At 40.0% G+C, this 19,530-nt stretch overlaps 2 protein-coding genes across 40 annotated transcripts in view; one reads left to right on the top strand and one right to left on the bottom strand.

The window, feature by feature from the left end:
* Window positions 1-19,530, top strand: part of LOC101967955 (thiamine pyrophosphokinase 1) — a 372,786-nt gene that overhangs the window by 224,096 nt on the left and 129,160 nt on the right. For all 28 annotated transcript variants that reach the window (XM_078040695.1, XM_078040698.1, XM_078040717.1 and 25 more), the window contains one exon: window positions 13,665-13,776. In XM_078040695.1, the coding sequence (XP_077896821.1) occupies window positions 13,665-13,776 (112 nt within the window). The remainder of the gene's footprint in view (window positions 1-13,664; window positions 13,777-19,530) is intronic.
* LOC110598265 (uncharacterized) overlaps window positions 1-19,530 on the bottom strand; it is a 64,909-nt gene that overhangs the window by 23,530 nt on the left and 21,849 nt on the right. The gene's annotated exons all lie outside the window — the stretch shown is intronic.

Here is a 19,530-nt window from a genome sequence, read left to right as displayed (position 1 = left end):
AAGCAGAAAGGAGAGTGGGCCAAAATGTCCCTAGTTGCGTACACCTTAAAGAATGGCTGCTAACGTCTAGGCAATCAATCCCTGACAGGGTACATTGTCCAAGAAAAATGGGAACCAAAGAGAGAACACTTTTACATTGTCTAAGAATTACCATTTTGTGTTGCCAAACATGCCATGCTAAGCAACTGTTGATGGGTACAGAGGCGGAGATTTCCCTGGGAGAAGTATTTCTTATATGACGCGGACTCTCGGGGCAAAATGGAGTCTGTTTGGCTATTGCCTGTATAGCCTGGCCCATAACAATCTTATTGTATCTAATTTATAAAGGGCACTTTATCATAGGTGTGTGGATAGGAAAAATTAACAGTCATGAACCACGTAATGACATCTCAGCCAGCAGACTGGTGCTTTCCTAAGATTGTGCTGTCCAGGGACAAGGCAGCTGTCTCTGTGTAAGTACCATCTAGGATGTTCATACCACAGAGTCACCTAACAACACATTTCTCAGAACACACCTCTGTTGATAAGTGACATTTCTGAAGCATGATGTCCTTGGGTGAGGACTTGGAGCATATCCTCTTAGGACAAGTGGGGACAATTGTATTGGGGTTTTCTTTTCCAGTTTCATCTTCAGCTATGGTACTGGCTTTCGAGGATTGCCTCCACTCTCTATTATTCAGACTCTGCACTTTCTCCCCCTTTTCCTTCTCTGGCAGTCTCCGTGTGTCTTCTTTAAATTTGGAAATTGCAGCATTACTTGTAGATCTTGTTCAGATAAATTGGCTCCTTCTCAGAGCCACCACCCCAGCCCTGAACAGTGCTCCTGAACCCCTCCTGGCATCGTTCACATCCCCTGGCGGCTTGTTGTATACTGTCAGAGGTGGGGCTTCATGTCTTTCTTCTCCCTCACCCTACATTGTGTGTTCCTCAAACAGAGACATGACCCTCTCTTTCATGTCCTCATGGTCTCTGAATTAATGGAAGGATGAACTTCAGTTACTCATTTAAAAAAGAAAAAAAACACAGTAACTCATCTTCCCATTCTCCCCTATATTCAGCAATGGAATTGAATTACCATCTCTAGGGGGAGGGACAGACTAATGACAGTTCAAGATACTTCTGTTGGTCTTCCCCACTTCTACCCCACAGCCAAGGAATCAGTGTGGGAATTCTGACCACTCTCAAGTATGTCCATTCTAATTTTATGCTCAAGCACCAAATTGTCCACGGACTAGCAGACCTCCGTGAGATGGACTAGGCCCAGGAGCCCATTTCCTGTTCTCCACCCATGCACTCAATCTTAGGTGGTGCCTCAGGATCCTGGGTCTTCATGTCAACACTGATCCTTATTCTGCATCTCTTGATCATATCTTGGCAATGTCTGGATGTTTTTCTTTCCCCATGAGATTCCATTTACTATACACTTTAGTAAATGTGTATAGTCCTCCTTGGGGAAGGACTGGGGGATTATATGCTTGGGGGTTGTCACAGGGTTCTTCCTCCTGAGGACATATCCTCTCTGACATTGGTTTCAGTATTGAGAACTGACTTTGGGCCAGAAATTAGGCAAGAGATTGTGATTTTTATTGTGGGTTGATTTCTTTTGATTATATGAATAAAGCAAAATTTTTGTTGCAATCCATTTATCTTATCCATTTCCAAAGTCTTTTATAGTTTTTTGAATATGTCCCCAAATAAATACGCATCTACTGTGAATGAAATGCTAGAAGTTAAATATGTTTAAATATTCATAATTTACTAATAATTAAAATAAAGAGTTTACACAAAAACTGTGATATACCATTTCACTTTCCACTATGCCATTGGCTTGTATTGTAGTGTGCCAAAATCATGCACATTTTGCTTATGTTAGTTATGGAATAACTGTGTCATGATGGGATTAATAGTGATACACCATCCCTGCATAGGCAATAGTACTGCATTTGGATTTAAGAAATCAAGGGAGGTTATCAAAAAGCCACTGACATTCAAGAGCAGGACCTTTTTTTTTTTATAATAATCTCAAAGACTTACAGACAACTATAAAAATTAAGAGCATCTTTGGTACACTGGTTTGTCTAAGTGCCAGCATTCAGCAATGAAAAGGCAGAGTTTTCTTGTCCAGATCTAGAGAAAGAAAGTGCGATCAGTTATTTAGATCTGATTTATACCTTAAGAGAGTGACTGCCACTCTCTGTGATTTCAGGGAAGCTGGGTATCAAGGAGCAATTTCCAAAGAATTGAAAGCTAGTGCCGGGTTATGAATAAACTCTGAGACGCTTTGACCTTCCCTGTCAAATGACAAGGCCATAAATATGTTGGTAATTCTGCTTTGTTGTGAGTACCTGTTCTTTTCCATCATAGTAGGGTTTCTAGGATTCCAAAAATTGGTAACAGCAAAAGGAAAACAAAATTTATTGTATAAAAAAATTAGTAAAGCAGCAAATACAAGGTGGGACACACAGGATGCAGCTTCCCGTGTCTTACTTCTGAAATATGCCTGGTATCAGAATATCCAATTTTGGAAACTTGATAATGGCCAAATCAAATTTAAAATAACAGTGTGGTCACATCTTACCATATATTTAAATGCAGAAAGATTATGTGACTTTAGGACAGGAAGAGAGATCATTAACATACACTATTTTTAGTGCTTTTTTTTTCCCCACTCTGCCAAAATCATTGTGAAATATGGTTCGTTCTTCCTTTGATGTGGTCCGTTTTAATAATCATATACAGTGTGGTGATCTTTAGTACTTAGAGTGGCACTAAGCATAAAATGATGGTGTTTGGTGATTGTTTCATCTATCTTCATTTCATAACTGTTAGGGAACATTTTTCTCCTACTTCACCGTTACCTTTCCCAAGTTCATACAATAGCTTAAGAAAAAATAAAGATAAAGTGGGAAAAATCAGTCTAGGTAACCTCTAGAGACAGGAAGGAAAAAGTAGCAGGATTTTTTTTTTTTCCGTTATGAACAACAACAAAAACTTGTCAATTTTAGGCTTTTTAAAAAGGGATCCATATACTCTTTTGAACAACAGTGTTTCTAAAATGCCCATTTTTCTGCTTTATGGACAGTTAAAGGAGCCAAAGGGTCAGAGGCTGAGAACGAAGATGGCCCTGGGGATGCAGAGACCACACAGTACAGACAGAGGCACCTGGAAAACGACAGCCAGAGGTTCAGGGTCATTAGCCAGCCTTGTCCTGCAGCAGGTTGCCCAGGACCCTGGGACATGCTGTATACCCTTCAGAGTTCCCGTGTATGTCAGGAACTTGGGGTTGGTGGAACACTTCAGGCAGAGGGTCTCAGAAGGTATGTGGCCTCAGGCCTCTGACTCTAGGGCCCACTTGCACAGCTGGCCAGCTGGCTCCGGCTGCAGGTGGGGGTGCGGGCCCCATTCCTCTCCACATGGGCTCCCTATGGGGCTGCTCCAGCATCCTGGTGGCACCGTGACTGGCTTCCTCTAGAGCAAGCTGTACCTTTTATTTATTTATTTTTTAAATTACTGTGGCCTCAGAATGAGGCCGTCACTTCTACAGTCTCCTGCTGAGGAATACAGGAGGCATACATACTAAGAAGCAAAGTTCATTGTGGATGCTCTTGGGGCCTGACTGCCACGGAGAGAGAGGAGGAGGAAGAGGCTGAGCACCTGCACCTGTGTGAACGGAGGAGGGTTAAAGACCAAATGGATCAGCCAGATACGAGGGGGTGTGATGGTGCTGGCCTGAGTGCATGTGAGCTGTGACCACTGGAGACTGCTCTCATCTCCCTTGTTACTTCAACCCAACACATCACGGCCAGTGTGTTTGTGCCCTCATCATCATAATCTCTTCTCCTGCACAGAAATGCAAACTAAACAGCATTAAGACATATTTGTCCACAAAAATCTTAGCAAAACTTTTTCTCAAGAGGTAAAAAAAAAAACCTATATAATCCCCTTCATTACCCACATGTCTTCCAAAGCTCCCACAAAACAGTATCACTCCTTGTGCATTTCTGATGTCAAAGGCTCTTATCTAGAAGAGGTATACAAATAAGACTACTGTAAATATTAAGATTATGGTTTACATAACTTGAAATGTGTGTATACTCCAACATTTTGGCCAAGACACATAGATTGTATGTCATGAAGTACTACAGTAGGATTTCCTTATGAGTTAGAAGTAGGGTGTGAGAAAATAAGAAAAAGCATTAGCTTATCAGTTGGAAAGAGGAACAGCCACCATCTGAGATAAAAAGCTGTTGAATATGGTAGCTTCAAGGTAAAATATCAGGATATATAAAGTAGGCAGTTGAACATTCAAAACCAGAATTTGGAGGAATGGTCCGGGCTAGAGATATACATTTAGGATTTGACAAAATCCAGATGACTGAGATCTTAGGAGCATGGTATAGATAGATTATAGAGGAAGATCTAGCTGAGATCTAGGGCCTATGTCCTGAAGTTCTACAGCATTAGGAATTTGGAGAGAAGAGGAGGAGCTGGGAAAGGAAATGTGGGTTAAAAGAAAAACCAAGAGAGTGTGGTTTTCTGAAAGCAAGGTAAAGATGGTATTTCAAAGAGGAGGGGTCGAAAATCCTGTGCACTGTAGGCTGGTAGGTTGAGTTGGGTGAGAACTAATGATTGGCCTTTAGATTTACCAGTTCGAGGCCATTGGTTGTTCTGATGAAAGCCAACTTAAAAGGGAGGTGGGGCAAAAACAAAGGTTTATTTGGAATGACTCTAAGAGAACACTGGAGGGCAGTAATTGGAGGCAGTACATTTAGACAAGCTTTCCTAGGAATTTCAATGTGAAAAGGAACCAAGAAATGGGTGTAATGAGGTGGTAACTGGCAGAAGTAGGGAGTAAAGACTAGATGTAGGAAACTGCTAAGCTTAGTGCCCCTGTGTGATAAATATTTATTGTATTTGTACTGTTTGCCCCACAGTGCAAAGCTTTGTAGATATGAAAATTAATGAGACATGGCTCCTGTCCTTCAGTTCAAGCAGTGTGCCCAGTACCTTGCACAGACAGCTGCAAGTCAGGAACAGTACTGAGGCGGCATCTGAGCTGTGCTAGAACTTGTGTCATCCGAATATTAACCTACCTGCCTCTTGTTAATATTTTATAACACTTATGGGGGAAACAGTGTTTTTATTTGATCCTGATTCATATAGATGTCTTAATTTATAAAAAATGTTTTTCATATCTTAGTTTTCTTGATCTTAGCCTGGTGATTGATTTTGCTTTAACCGTTTTACACCTCTGGAAAACCCTGTAGGTGTGTTTTAAAAACATGAATGAGGGTCCCATGGAGTCTTCGCTGCCTCTTATATACAACCATTAACAACAAACAGTTAAGTGAATGGAGATATAAATGGAATTGGAAGTGTTGAAGATGGCTGGATGAGAGCAAAGCAGGCAGGTGTTTGTTCCCTTAGTAATTAATTCATTTACTGTGTAAGTACTACTAACCATGAACAAGTTAGCACAAAAGCCTAACTTAGAGACTGAATATAAGGAACAAAAAGGGGAAAAAAAAGAACGGGATGAAAGCAAAAGAATGAAATGAGCCTCATCAGCTTTTACAGTTAGAAGCCTAAAAGATGTGACAAGGTATAAAGAGACGTGGACATTAAAATCAAGACGTGCTTACATTCAGATCTCTGGTCTGCCAGGTACCAGCTGAGTGGTGTGAACAAGGGAGGCCCAGGTGGAGGGGCAGCTGTGCCGAGGGAAACTCTGGGAAGGTGATGGCCCATCTCACTGGGCTCTGCACAGCCCTTTTTCAGTGAGAAGCTGGAGCAGTTAAGACAAGGAGCAGAATGGCAATGTATTCCTCAGTGCTGGCATTCCAGCAGCTGCTCACCCGTCAGGAGAAAACGTGGGAAACAAGGCCAGTGGATTTAAAAATCTGATAGGAACTTTACCAAAATTATTGCTGGCATTGAAAAAAAAAATTAAAGTAACTGTGCTACCATAGGATTAGGCTCAGAATATACTGAGAATTCAAAAAAAAAAAATAATTTTAAGGTTATGGCACCAAATAGGAGACCTCAGAAAGTCTTAAACTTTTCTAAAAGAAAAAAAATGAACAAAGTGAAGGAAGTAGAAAGTAATTTGGTAAAAGCTAAAGCTTCTTCATCATGGAGATATAATTCTTCCTGAGATATCTTAATGTTTAATGAAAGTGTACTATAAAAATGTTTGAATAAAAAATGTTTCTTTTACTCTCTCCTAATATTTCATGTGAGTCTAATGAAGCATAATCACACTAATTTTCTTTTTATAAATGATTGGGGCAAGGTGACTGGATTATAAAAGGGGGGATACAAATAAAGCCTATATTCCAATTAAACATGATAGAAGAAGGGTACCTAAGTCAACATTTATCCTGTAATTCCTAAAGCTCTGTTCTTGGAACATTGCACATCGTATGATATTTAGTACTGAGAATAATTCATTAAGGTAGTATTATAGTTTCCATTTTATATAAAAATACATAATGTACTGTATACATTTACATAAAAATGTACATGGTACATGCATTTTAAGTGTGTTTTGAAAACTACTGACAGAGGTTTCCTGAGGATTGGTTGTGCTTCATGTATCCTAGTGTACAGGTAAGCAAACATCTGGACAAAGAACATGAGGTCTCCCTCAGGAGCCTTTTAGGTCATCTGGACCCTCACTCATCTACTCAAATTTTGAAAAAGATGATTTTTCATGGCATATTGACACCTTTTCATGTTAACATAATTTTCCCTTTTACTCTAACCAATTAACCAATCAGATATTTATTAGACATATAATTATGTCTTTCTTATACTCTGTATCTAACAGGAAAAAAAGAACTCCTTATATTTAAGACTACACATGATTATCTCAATAGATTCAATGAAAGCATTTGACAAAACAGAGCATCTGTTAATGTTTAAAACACAAGAAAAACTAGTAGAAGGAACATACCTCAACATAGTTAAAGGCTATATATGTTAAACCCAAGGCCAACCTCATTCAAAAAGGAGGAAAACTTAAAGCATTCCCTCGAAAAACAAGAACAAGACAGGGATGTCTTGTTCACCCACTTTCACCACTTCTATTCAACAGAGACCTTGAATCAGCTGAAAGAGAAATTAGGAAAACTATTACATTTACAATAGCATCAAAAAAAAAAATACATGGGAATAATCCAACAAAAGAGGGTGAAAGACCTCTACAATGAAAACTGCAGAACACTAGAGAGAGAAATGGAGGAAGACCTTAGAACATGAAAAGACCACCCAATGTTCTTGGATAGGAAGAATTAATATTGTAAAATTGGCCATACTATTAAAAGGGCTGTACAGATTTAATGCAATTCCTATTAAAATTCCAATGACATTCTTCATAGAAGTAGAAAAAGCAGTCATTGAAATTCATTTGGAAAAATAAGAGTCCCAGAATAGCCAAAGCAATCGTTAGCGAGAAAAGCAAAGCAGGAAGCATCACAATAACAGACCTTAAATTATGCTACAGAGATATAGTAACAAAAAGCAGCATGTTATTGGCACCAAAACAGACATGAAGACCAATGGAACAGAATAGGACACACAGAGACAAATCCATGGAAATACAATTACCTCAAACTAGATAAAGGCACCAAAAATATACATTGGAGAAAAGATAGCTTCGACAACAAATGGTGCTGGAAAAACTGGAAATCCATATTGTAGAAGAATGAAATTTAACCCCTATCTCTTACCCTGCACAAAACTCAACTCAAAGTAGATCAAAGACCTAGGAATTAGACCACAAATCCTGCACATACTAGAAGAAAATGTAGGCCCCACACTTTAGCATGTCAGCTTAGGGAGTGACATCCTCAATAAGACTTTCTAAAGTACAAGAAGTAAAATAAAAAAAAAATCAATAAGTGAGATAGCATCAAACTAAAAAGCCTTATCACAGCAAAGGAAACAATCAGAGTGGAAGAGAGAGGCTACAGAATGGGAGAAAATCTTTGCTATCTGCACCTCAGATAAGGTGTTAATTTTCAGGATATGCAAAGAACTCAAAAAGCAAATAACACATTCAATAAATGGGCAAAGGAACTAAACATATACCTCTCAGGAGAAGAAATACAGTCAAAAAATATATTAAAAAATAAATTCAACATCTCTAACAGAGAAATGCACATTAAAATTACACTGAGATTTCATCCTACTCCAGTCAGAATGGCAATTATCAAGAATACAAGTAACAATAAATGTGAGGATGTGGGGGGAAAGGCACACACACATACATTGCTGGTGGGACTGCAAATTGGTGCAAACACTCTGGAAAGCAGTATACAGATTCCTCAAAAAACTAGGAATTGAACCACTATTTCATCTAGTTATTCCACTTTTTGGTTTATACCCAACAGATTTAAACTCAGCATACTACAGTGACACAGCCACATTAATGCTTATAGCATCTTAATTCACAATAAGCTAAACTATGGAAACAACCTGGATGTCCTTCAACAGATGAATGGATAAAGAAAATGCCATTTATATACACAATGGAATAGCACTTGGCCATAAAGAAGAATGACTTTATGAATTTAACTGGTAAATGGATGGATCTGGAGACTCTCATGCTAAGTAAAATAAGCCAATCACCCAAAAACAGGGGTCAAATATGCTCTCTGATATGTGGATGGTAACGCACAACAAGGATGAGGGAGAATAGAAGTTCAGTGGATTAAACAAAGGGCAATAAGGAATGCAGGTAAGGGAGGTGGATAGGAATAGGAAAGGCGGTGGAATGAACCTGACATAATTTTCCTATGTTCATGTATGAACACACCACAGTGAATCTCACCATCATATACCTCTGTAAGACTGGGACCCTAATTAGAGTAAAATGTATTTTATTCTTTTAGAAATATACCAAAATGGTTTCCACTGTCATGTATAACCAAAAAGAATTTTTAAAAGACTCCTTGCTGTCAAAGAAATCTTATTATAATAGATACAATGTGAACCCGTCTAAGAGATGCAACACAGTAGCAAAATGGTCCATTTTGTGGCACAAATGATTCAACATTGTAGTGGTTAGGAGTACATCACCTGTGCTGTGCTGGGAACATGAGAGGGTCATGGAGAAGCAGGGCATGCCCTGGGGCTTTGGGGTTTCTCCAGATTAAGGATGGAGCAGTGGAGTAGGAATAGATAGGAGGATGTGGGCATCCTGATCCTATTCCACGCTGAGGAGAAGAGCATTCATCTGAAGTGATTTCAAAACGCTTGAGATCATTCTGATTGAAAATACATATATCTTGTTTTGTTCCTATTGTTAAAAATGCTTACTTTGGGGACAAATACTGTCTTTAGAAGTCATCCTTTTAAAAGTCAGCATCTTTTGGAGGGGTCAAGTGTAAGTTTTTGACAATTTAGTGTGAGAGCACTCAGCAGATTATTTTCTCTGTCTAGAATAAAGGAAAGCAGAAAGATAGGGCAGAGCACACTGTAAGAAAGCATAAATAGAGAGGTGATACAAAGCAAAGGATGGACATTGGTTGCATCAAATTTATTTTGAAGTAGTACAGTGTCAGGAGGTTAATCAAAATTTCAGCCTGTCATAATAATATTTTAACATCTAATTTTAATATCTAACAATAGCAGTTTATTTCACAAATATTTTTCACTTTAACTTAGCTGTCTGTAAAAAAAAAAAAAAGGTTTTCTTTGGAATGAGGATTAAGCATTAATTGCTTAATAGTGGAGCACGTCTAAACTAGTATCTGAGCATCCGTGATTTCAGCATGAGTGTATTCAACAATTTCCAAAATAAAAATCCAGGGTAGGTTATTCATTAATTTTAAGACATATCATTGAAGTGTTCTGGCTGTGAAAATATTAAACAAAACATCATTTTGCAGAATTAGTACTGTTCCAAGTCGGTGTTTCCCTAAGTGGTGTCATGAGGGAAGAGCAGTTCTCATGCAGAGGTATGAGGTCCTGTTTGAGAGGTGCAGGGAGCTCGGCAGCAAGGGAGGCTGCAAAACACTCGTTCAGGAAAATGTTTTTTGTTTGTTTGTTTTTTTCTACAAGACTACCTAGAGCACAGATGCACTGACAGACATTGTGACTTCCAAGAGGACAACCCAGGGAGCAGTTTTTCCAATCTTCTCTGACCTTGGGAGTAGTGTTCTGTGCAGAGCACTTTGGAAAATTATCTAACGTGATCTGAAACTCTAAAAAGCTATCTAAAGATAAGATATTAGTGCATTTTCAAAAGAAAATACTGAGATCATTCTCTCTCTCTCTTTCTCATACACACACACACACACACACACACACACACACACACACACACACTCCTTACAAGCATCTACTTAGCATGTATGTGTATATGCTACATATAAACACATGCAGCATTGGTTAGTACATTTTAGGTATTAGTATTTCAGGTAAACCACCAGGCTTCTATTTTGAATTCTTCATTTATGGAGCAGAATCAAAGAAAATGTACAAATCTTGTAGCTCTGAGATTTAATAACTACAAGATCATTGGGGCCACCATTTCTCTTGTGACTGCTTTTCATCCTGTGAGCAATCCCAGCGTGAAAACATTCCAGCACAAGCCTGTCTTGGTATGCAAGAAGGAACCTCTTCTGGTAAAATGAATGCAGATCTTCCATCTTCTTCTTTCACTATTTGTCCTGCAGGCTGTTTAATTTCTTGCAGTGTTTGTTGATATGTTTTTAAAGCATCTGGGCAAACTTACAGGAGATGAACTTCCCGAGGTTAGCCTTGTGTTGAGTAATTCTGCAGCAGCATTCCACATGTGCAACTGTGTGTTTCTGCAATTTTAGCTGCAATTATCCAGATAATAGGGTATAAGTTGAGTATTAGAAACAGTTCTATGAATGACTGTCCACTTTATGAACTATCATTGTCACCCACTCCTTGAATCGTCCACACTAAGTAGGAAGTACACTTGTGTTCTCCCTGTGTTTGGAGCTTGTGAATGATTTTATCAATTTGCTATGTATTTTGTGAGATCCATGCTAAGAACTCTTGGCATGAATGTTAGCATAGTTATTGGATTTAAAGACTCAGATATAATCAATTCATATGCCTCTATGTTTGGGATTATTCAAAGGCAAAATGTAGGTGAGCTTTAACCCTTTTTCTCAGTTATGTCATAGTTGTTTGCAAAGAGGAGGTGTAACACAAAACAAAATGACAGCGATTTCTTAGGCCTTCGTAGGTACCCGCTTGTATATATTGTTGCTCTAGCTTGGAATTGGAATATAGGAGCATGATCGTAAGCACAGTCTCCAGACTCTGTGCCATATGAACACGTCTTGTTTTCTTTTACTAAATTAGAATTTCATACCTTATGGAGGTTTTTCGATATGTTCAAATAATCACAGTTAGAAAAGCGAAGTGGCTGTGATTGATTTTTGTTCCTTCTTTACTCATTGGACCTGCCTTTGACTTAAAGAGTTATCTTAGCTCAGAACAGAGGATGGAACAGGAACCTGTGCGATGATTCATGAGAGTCGATGGAAGCCAATGATTAGTTCATGTGCCTCTGGTCTTCAGTGATGGCATAAATCCTGAGGAAGTTCTGTAACGTGAGCCGTACGCCTGCCTATGTCAAGGCACATACAGGCTAGACCTGTTATGAATTGAGAATCCAAGGAATAAACAGAATTCCTTTATACAGTTATTCACTTTTTAAAAATGTCATGTAGACATAAGGATAGAAGAGGAAAACATGATACTGCTGTCTTCTAACCACAAAAGGGAAATTTGCTTATTTTTAAATATAAAGACCATTCACAGATGGTAAAGCACCTCTTGAGAACAAGAGAAAAAAAAAAGTTAATTGATTATAGGCTAAGACCTATCTGTGAATTCTCAAGTCCACAAACTAGTTTTGTCCCTTAAAATTGAAAATTTTAAGGTCCGTTGATTCTTAAAATAACAAAGAAAGCAGTGAGCACAGAGCAAAGCTACATAAGAAAGCTTACTACTGCACCATTTAAATCAACGATTTTATAACAGACATTCCTTTCCCTGGGAAAATAAAACTTAACATGTATATGTGTTGTTTCCTTTGCATTGTATGATGTAAGCTGAAGAGCTTTCTCTTAGGGAATTAATATCCACCAGATGAAAAATAATTCCTTCTTTCTTTTGTCAAACAAACCAGACATATCCGTGTTTCACCTCTAACCATGTCCACACTATTAAGCAGATCCAAGACAGGGGGAAGACAATCATCAGTTAAAAAACAGGAATGAACTGTAATACACCAAAGCTGAGACAAACCAGGAAGATAGGAATCCCTCTCTGGTAAGGAAGACAGCAGGTCTCATTGTCAGAAATGATGTCACCAGCAGAGGCACAGAGATCTGGGCCCATGCATACTTCTCCATTCCTCCTTCTAGATCTAGGGAACCCTGTGATTTGGCCACTCACTGCCCAGGAAGCTTGGGTTACCTGGAACCGCTCTGGTAACATAGTGCTCTCTCTTGGGGCCCTAGGACGAGAGCCTTTGATCAGGAAACTGGACCAGAATCCACCTTCCCCCAAACATCACCGGCACCTATTCCTTCACTGCAGAAACCAAAGTAATTCTGAGGAAACCAGAATTTCTAGGAGCCCCCCTTGCCCTTATGACATTTTAGCGTTAGGAAGCTTTATCACTCCTGAGAATGGGTTCACGCAGGCTTCGGTTGGCATGGAGGGAGGATCACTTGTAAAGCATTCAGTATTTGTATCTTCGGAGAGAAGTACTGCTAGGGTGGAGAATGGTAAGCAGAAACAAAACTCAAGTTTACGTGGTGAACTGTTCAGCCGACATCAGTTTAGAGGAGACCTCCAGGCCAACAGTAAGGTCTCACGCCTGGCATGAAATACAACTGTTCCCCAGAGGGAAAAGGCAGCAGAGGTTGTGCCGGCTGCCAAGAAGTGGCTGCGTGTTCTTTTTGGGTGGTGCTGTATCTCCTGTAGGTACAGACCTCATTGCTGTTGGTCCTGTATAAGGGTGAGAAATGGTCATTGTGAGACATTTTTTTAAATTAGTAGACTTCAGTTTTTAGGTTTACGGAAAACTGAGCAGATGAGACACAGTTTTCCTCCCCACCCCCATTATCTTGGCTTAATATGGCTCATTTGTTACAAGGGATGGACTCAGATTGATATGTCAGTATTAACCAAAGCCATAGTTGACATTAACGTTCACCCTGCGGCACGGTACTTTTGTGGCTCTTGACCAATGAATTATGTCAGTGTTCACCATTAGGGTTTCACACAGATGATCTCACTGGCCCAACACTGCCCTGTCTTCTACCCATTCATTGCCACCTCAGTCACCTTAAGTGGACATCTGACACAACGCTGGCATCTCCCCGGGGTCTTGGCCTGCAAACCCCTTCCTCTTCCTTTTCAGAGTTGATGCCTCCAGTTCCCATCAGGGGTCCTCATGTATGTAACAAGCTCTCTTGAAAAAATTCTTGTTAGGATTAATCCAGGTGAAAGTTTCTAGGGTCAGTCAGCTTCCACCCGACACGTGTTGTTAATATGAAGCAGGACGAACCACGGGAGGGTCGGGTGCCTGTGGTGGCAACTGCAGTGCTCATTAAGCTTCTTTCCTTTCTCTTCTCTTCTTGATGGCTGTCCCTCCTCTCCTGCAGGGAAAGCACAGGTTGCACGTGGACACTGGGATGGAAGGAAGTTGGTGCGGCCTCATTCCTGTTGGACAGCCGTGCGATCATGTGACAACCACAGGCCTGAAGTGGAACCTCAGTAAGTAAAGGGGATTTTTCTTTTCTGCTGTCCAGGAGTACGGTCTCTGGGTCATAAGGTATTTCACTGTTTAACAGAGGAGCTGCCTGATGATTTTGCAAAGTGTCTGCACCGTTTTCCTTGTGAGCAGCAATATACAAGTTCTCCAGTTTCTTTACATCCTCATCCACAATTGTTATTATCTTTTTTTGTTTGTTTGTTTAGTTTTGCTTTGTTTAATTATAACCATCCTGGTGGCTATGAAGGTGGTGTCCTACTGGGTTTTGATTTGCATTTCCCTGATGACTAATGTCATTAAATTTCCTTCCTTGTCCTTATGTGACTTTTGTCTATTTTCCTTAGAGAAACTCCTATCCAGGTCTTTTGATCAGCTATTAATTAAGTTACTCTCCTTTGCACTGAGTTGTAAATCCTTTGTGTATTTTAGAATTGAGTCCTTTGTCAGATGTGTGACTTGCAAATATTTTCTAAGAGTGCTTGGCTTATATTTTTATTTCTGAAGATTAATTAACTAAATTTGTTAATTTAATGTGATGAAGTCCAAGTTTCATTATGGATCATTCTTTTGGTGTCATCTCTAAGGGCTTTTTGCCCAACTTTCTTCATGGTTTAATGCCCATGAAACCTACTTGGCTTTTTAGAAATAGTTGCTCTAACTAAAATAGCAAGTTCTTTTCAGAGTCAAATCTTTGAGATATCACAATCTATGATAGCTGTCCTTATTAAATTTTAAGATGTTGTCCAACAATTACCCAGTGTATTAGCTTTTAGTTATATAAAAAGTGTCAGATTTTAAAGGAACAAAAAAAAAAATGAGGGGGATCTGCTTATGAACTAAATCCTGATTCCAAAGGAAACCACCAGGCATTGCGAAACAAGTCCATTCTAGTCATTGAGAACAACAGTAATTTAATCAAAGAGATCTGACTGAAAGACAAAGCAGGCGTCCCCTGATTAACCAGTATCTCTAAGGTTGTACGTGTAAAGTATGGAACCATGTCATTCTTTTTAAGTCTGGGAAACTCTTAGATTTCTACAAGAAAATAAATATTTGGAAGATAGAAAGGACTTTACAAAAATATTTTTATCAGTTACTGCTGAAACAATTAGGAAAGGCCAGAGATGTTTTGAAAAACATATCTGGAGAGCTCATCAGAATTTGAAAGGCCGGCTCCAGCAGGTCTCCTCTTGTGCTCAGAGACAGGTGACAGGCTTTGAAGCTCTCCAAGGAAACTGACATGAGCTTCCATTAGAAGCTTTTTTGAAAGCATTCCAGCCTAAAACAACAGTTTTACTCTTAAAAATTCCCATTATTTCCAAGGACCCCACCTTGACAGTGGGGAACTTCTTCCTGCGTGGCTAGTGCTACAGAAGTGAGGGGGGCAGCCGCCCAGCTTCCTCGGCCTGCAGAGACAGGAAAGGGCCAGAAGATGAGGTGGACTCTTCTGTGCTCTTTCAAACATCCCAATTCTGTAAACCAGCTTTGTCTAAAAGGGGGGCCTTGGGCAGGATGAGGGTAGGACTCTTAACCTTCCTACGGGGTAATTTTTAATCCTGTGTAAATGCAATATGTTGTTATTTGTTCGTGTAGTAACAGATTGCTTTGACTTTTGAAATAATTATTTTTTTATCTACATGTTTATGAAAATATATTAAAAGCAACTTCAAGGAGTGTGCGAGAAATAGAGTGCAAATAGTTTGTTTCATCAATTATCCATGGGAAAATTCTTATTTTAGGGTTCTTTTAACTCATGAAAGATAATAAAAATAATTGTGAATGATATCATGTTGACCTGAAGAAGAGTGAATAGATTTGTTCAGAGAGCTCCAGTCTCTCAGCTCCCTCTATCTGGGAAAAGAGCCCTGAGGTCAATGTTAGATTGTCTGTCACAGCCATGGAGTGGGCTTGGGCTTGGAGGGGGGGAAAAGTCTGCAGGCGCTTAGTCAGGAGCTGCCTCACTCCTTGGGTCAGTGGTAAGCAATTCGCCCTGGGGAAACAGGTCAGAGTCCTCCTCAGGTGGCAGCATCGCTTGGTCTCTGCCCATCCACACACTTCAAAATCGGATGCCACAAGTTCCAAAAATGATCTGATTTGTTACCAATTTGTAATATCTCACATTACATTCTGACTTAAAAGAAAAAAGTATGAAAGCTACCCATGTCCCATCTCCCAGAAGAGAAATGTTCCAAGTGTTATCAAAGCGGATTATAGTTAACAGCGTTTTAGTTCGTGGTAGTACGCTATGGACGTTCATTGACTTGCGTCTTGTGCAGGAGTTTCTTTGGGAGGTAAACACTTGGGAATAAAAGAGCTGCCTCTTCGATGCTGCACTGTTACCTCTACTAGATGCACCACATTGCCCTGCCCAATGGGCGTGCCAGGAGACACTCACCCCCGAGGGTTCCCCTGCCCCACATCCTTACCAGTTCTTGGTATTGTCAGACTCATTTCTGCCCGTCAAGACTCTAACTAGTTTTTCCTTGTGATCCCAGCTGGCCCGGGTCAGCAATTTTATGTAGTCGTTAGCCATGGTGAATCCACTTATGTGGATTGCTGCGTTCTTTTGCCTGGGCTATTGATTTCTAAAAAACTTCAATTTGTTTTTATGTGAAGAAAGGTTATAAGAGTTAAATACAGAGAAATTTTTAAGTCTTTGTCCTTCATGTTGGTAACATGTATGTCTGAAGCCATCTCTATTTCTCCATGGTTGTGAAGGTACTTTCAGTTTAGTTTTTAAGGTTTAGTTTTAGGAATTTGTTTCACCTGAAATTCATTTCTGTGCATGATATGAGATAGGGATCCTTTTTTTTTGTCTTTCTGATAGTAAATTCCCTAGAATCATTTATCATCCTTTCTCCAAAGATTTTCACACGTGTGGGTGTTTCTTGGACCTCTGCTGACTTCCCTTGGTTTACATGTTGCTGCTCTGAAGCCACACTGCCCTGGTTCCGGGGCTTTACAATAGGTATGGAATGGGAATGAGGCTCCAGCCTTCTTCTTCAGAATTTTCATGGCTATTCCTGGCTTCTCAATTTTCATCATAAATTTTAGAATCGGTAATTCCATCAAAATTTATATTGGAGTTACGTTTATTTAGTTGCTGAACACTTTAATCATTTCTAAAAATGTGACTATAGATTCACTTGACTTTTCTACAGACAAGCATATTTCTTTTCATAGTCAAGTTCTCTTTCTTCTGTATTCGATAACAAAAAGAATGTCAAACCTAGCCTCAGCAAAAGCAAGGCGCTAAGCATCTCAGTGAGACCCTTTCCCTAAATTAAATACAAATAGGACTGAGGATGTGGCTCAGTGCTCAGGTGTCCCTGAGTTCAATCCCCAGTACCTGCCCACCCTGATATAAAAAGGCTCTGAAATGGCAGCTTTAAGAAAGCCAGTGTGTGCTTCCTCACAGTGCAGTGCAGGGGTAGGCAGTCATGGGAGGCTCTCTAGGACGTCCTCCATCCTCCACCTGCGTGTCCTGGTCATGTCTGTTGCACTTCAGCCACTGTGTTCCCCATGAGCATCGAGAGGGAGGGAAGGGGAAAGAGGAGCAGGGGACAGTGTGCAGTGTGTACAGCAGGACATGGGTCTTCAGAGATTCCCACCTCCCCAGCAGCCCCTCCTGCAGAGCTCTTAAATATCAGAAGTTGAGCTGGATTATGTAGTTCACTGAATTGTAAAAAGTTGTTTTAAATTATCATAATATAATTGCCACTATTTTCTTAGAACTTTTAAAATTGATACATGTTCTAATAAATGACAGCATATCTTTGGTGGAATGCAATATGGTGTTTAATAATTCTAGTTTCGTGGTCTCTTTTGTAGTCAAATTCTGCATTTTTCAGTATATTCTTTATCCTCACTCATGATGGACTCTTTGGTCCTGTTTCATATATTTGGTTGTCTTTTCATATTTCGGGTTTCATCTGTGGAAATACTTGGAAGCATAGTTGGGGGTGTCTTTCGAGCTCAAATTTCAAGCTGTTTCTACTAATGTCCTGAGATGTAGCAGTCTTGGACTACTTAGCTGCCCAGGTATGAGGTTTCCATGAAAACTCTTCCAGGGTAAATTTTAACCACAAGGAATTGAGGTCTCTATTTCTTCTTCTCTTTTCCCACCCCCCATCCCTGTCAAAGCTCAGGCAAAGACAAGTTTAAGTTTCCTTATTCTGAAGCTTTTCTAGCAGTCCAGTAAGTTCCTTGCTGGTGTGTTCTGAATCCTCCAAGTTCGTGCATTGAAAACTAATTAGCAGCGAGGCGCATGGAGCATGCCTGTGATCCCAGTGGTTTGGGAGTTCAAAGTCATCCTCAGCCGTAGCAAGGTACTGAGCAACTCAGTGAGACCCTGTCTCCAAATAAAATAGGGCTGGGGATGTGGCTCAGTGATCGAGTACCCTGAGTTCAATTCCCAGTACCAAAAAACTCAAACAATTAACAATGTGATAGCGTTAGGAGCTGGAGCCTTTGGGAGTTTATTTGGCCCCTCATGAATGGGATTATTCTAAAGGAAAAAGATTTCTTGCCCTTTTCACCATGTGAGGACACAGCAAGAAGGTGCCATCTATAAACCAAGGAAGGGACCCTTCACAGCCCCCAAAGCTGCTATCAGTTTCTTGGATGTTCAACTTGTAGGACTTTGGGCAAGAAGTTTCTGTTGTTATCAGCTACCCAGTACATGGCCTTTTATCAAAGCGGTCTTACCAGTCTAATCCACAGGTCTACCCTTCTGTTAAGGATATGGCCCTGAATTTATATAGAGAATCAGCCCCAACTCTATAGATGTCCAATACCTTGATTCCTGATTCCCATTTATTTGAAAAGAAAGGCATCTTTCTTTGTCTGTGCAGCTGCTATTTGTTCCAGATCCTTCTTCATTTTTTGACCACTGATGAGTTGGTTCCACTGTGAGCTTCCTATCATTGTTAGAGGACATTTGTGATATTGTATCCATGGTGTCTAAGTCTGATATTGGGAATTTTGGAGAAGGGAGGCTCCCGTGCTGTGGGCATGTCTTCACCATCTCCTGGTTGATCTGGGTCCAGTAGATAAGACAAGTGTGGGGAAGGGAAACCCGCTAAGTAGGAAGAGCTAGCAGCAAAGCCCGGACAAGTTTTGGCAGAAGCTACAATTATATTCTGAACTGACTCTAATCAGACTTTGACTCCTGAAAACATAAGTAGAAATTGTTAATATAAATAGCCAAAGATTCATATTTTCAACACTGGTGAAATCTCAATTTCAGACTTACTCTGTTTTTGAGGTTCCAGTAAAGCCACAATCAGCCCTAAGCATGAGCCTAGGGCCCTGTCCTGGCTACCTTCTTTCAGAACCCAACACACTTCTGCCCCCTTGCAGTTTCCTGTCTCCACCTTCTTGTGACCTTATTCAACCACACACCATCCGCCTCCATGTGTCTCTAAAAGATTCTCTTCAAGGATTTACTCAAACTACCTCAGTCTTGCAAAACTCTCCTCTCTGCTAGGAAAACTGCTACATTCTCTGATTTATGAATATGTGTTAATGAGTAATGATGAAAAGTTGGCTTTCCTTCCTAGATAACCTTGGTGAATTTGCTGGGGTTTACAGGTTGCTACTCTAAGTAATAAAAATCAAATGTCACGCACTATCTCTCAGTTTATGCACCCAGTCCATCAGAGATGGCAGCACATGGTGCAAATAGAGAGGTGTCAACTCCACACATTCCTGAAGTTTTCAAAAGAATGGGACCAGTATGAACAATTGCAATAATA

This window comes from Ictidomys tridecemlineatus, chromosome 2, assembly GCF_052094955.1.
Source record: "Ictidomys tridecemlineatus isolate mIctTri1 chromosome 2, mIctTri1.hap1, whole genome shotgun sequence".
Taxonomy (NCBI): Eukaryota; Metazoa; Chordata; class Mammalia; order Rodentia; family Sciuridae; genus Ictidomys; species Ictidomys tridecemlineatus.
Note: the sequence above shows the minus strand (reverse complement) of the source record. Positions and strands in the feature narration are given on the sequence as shown.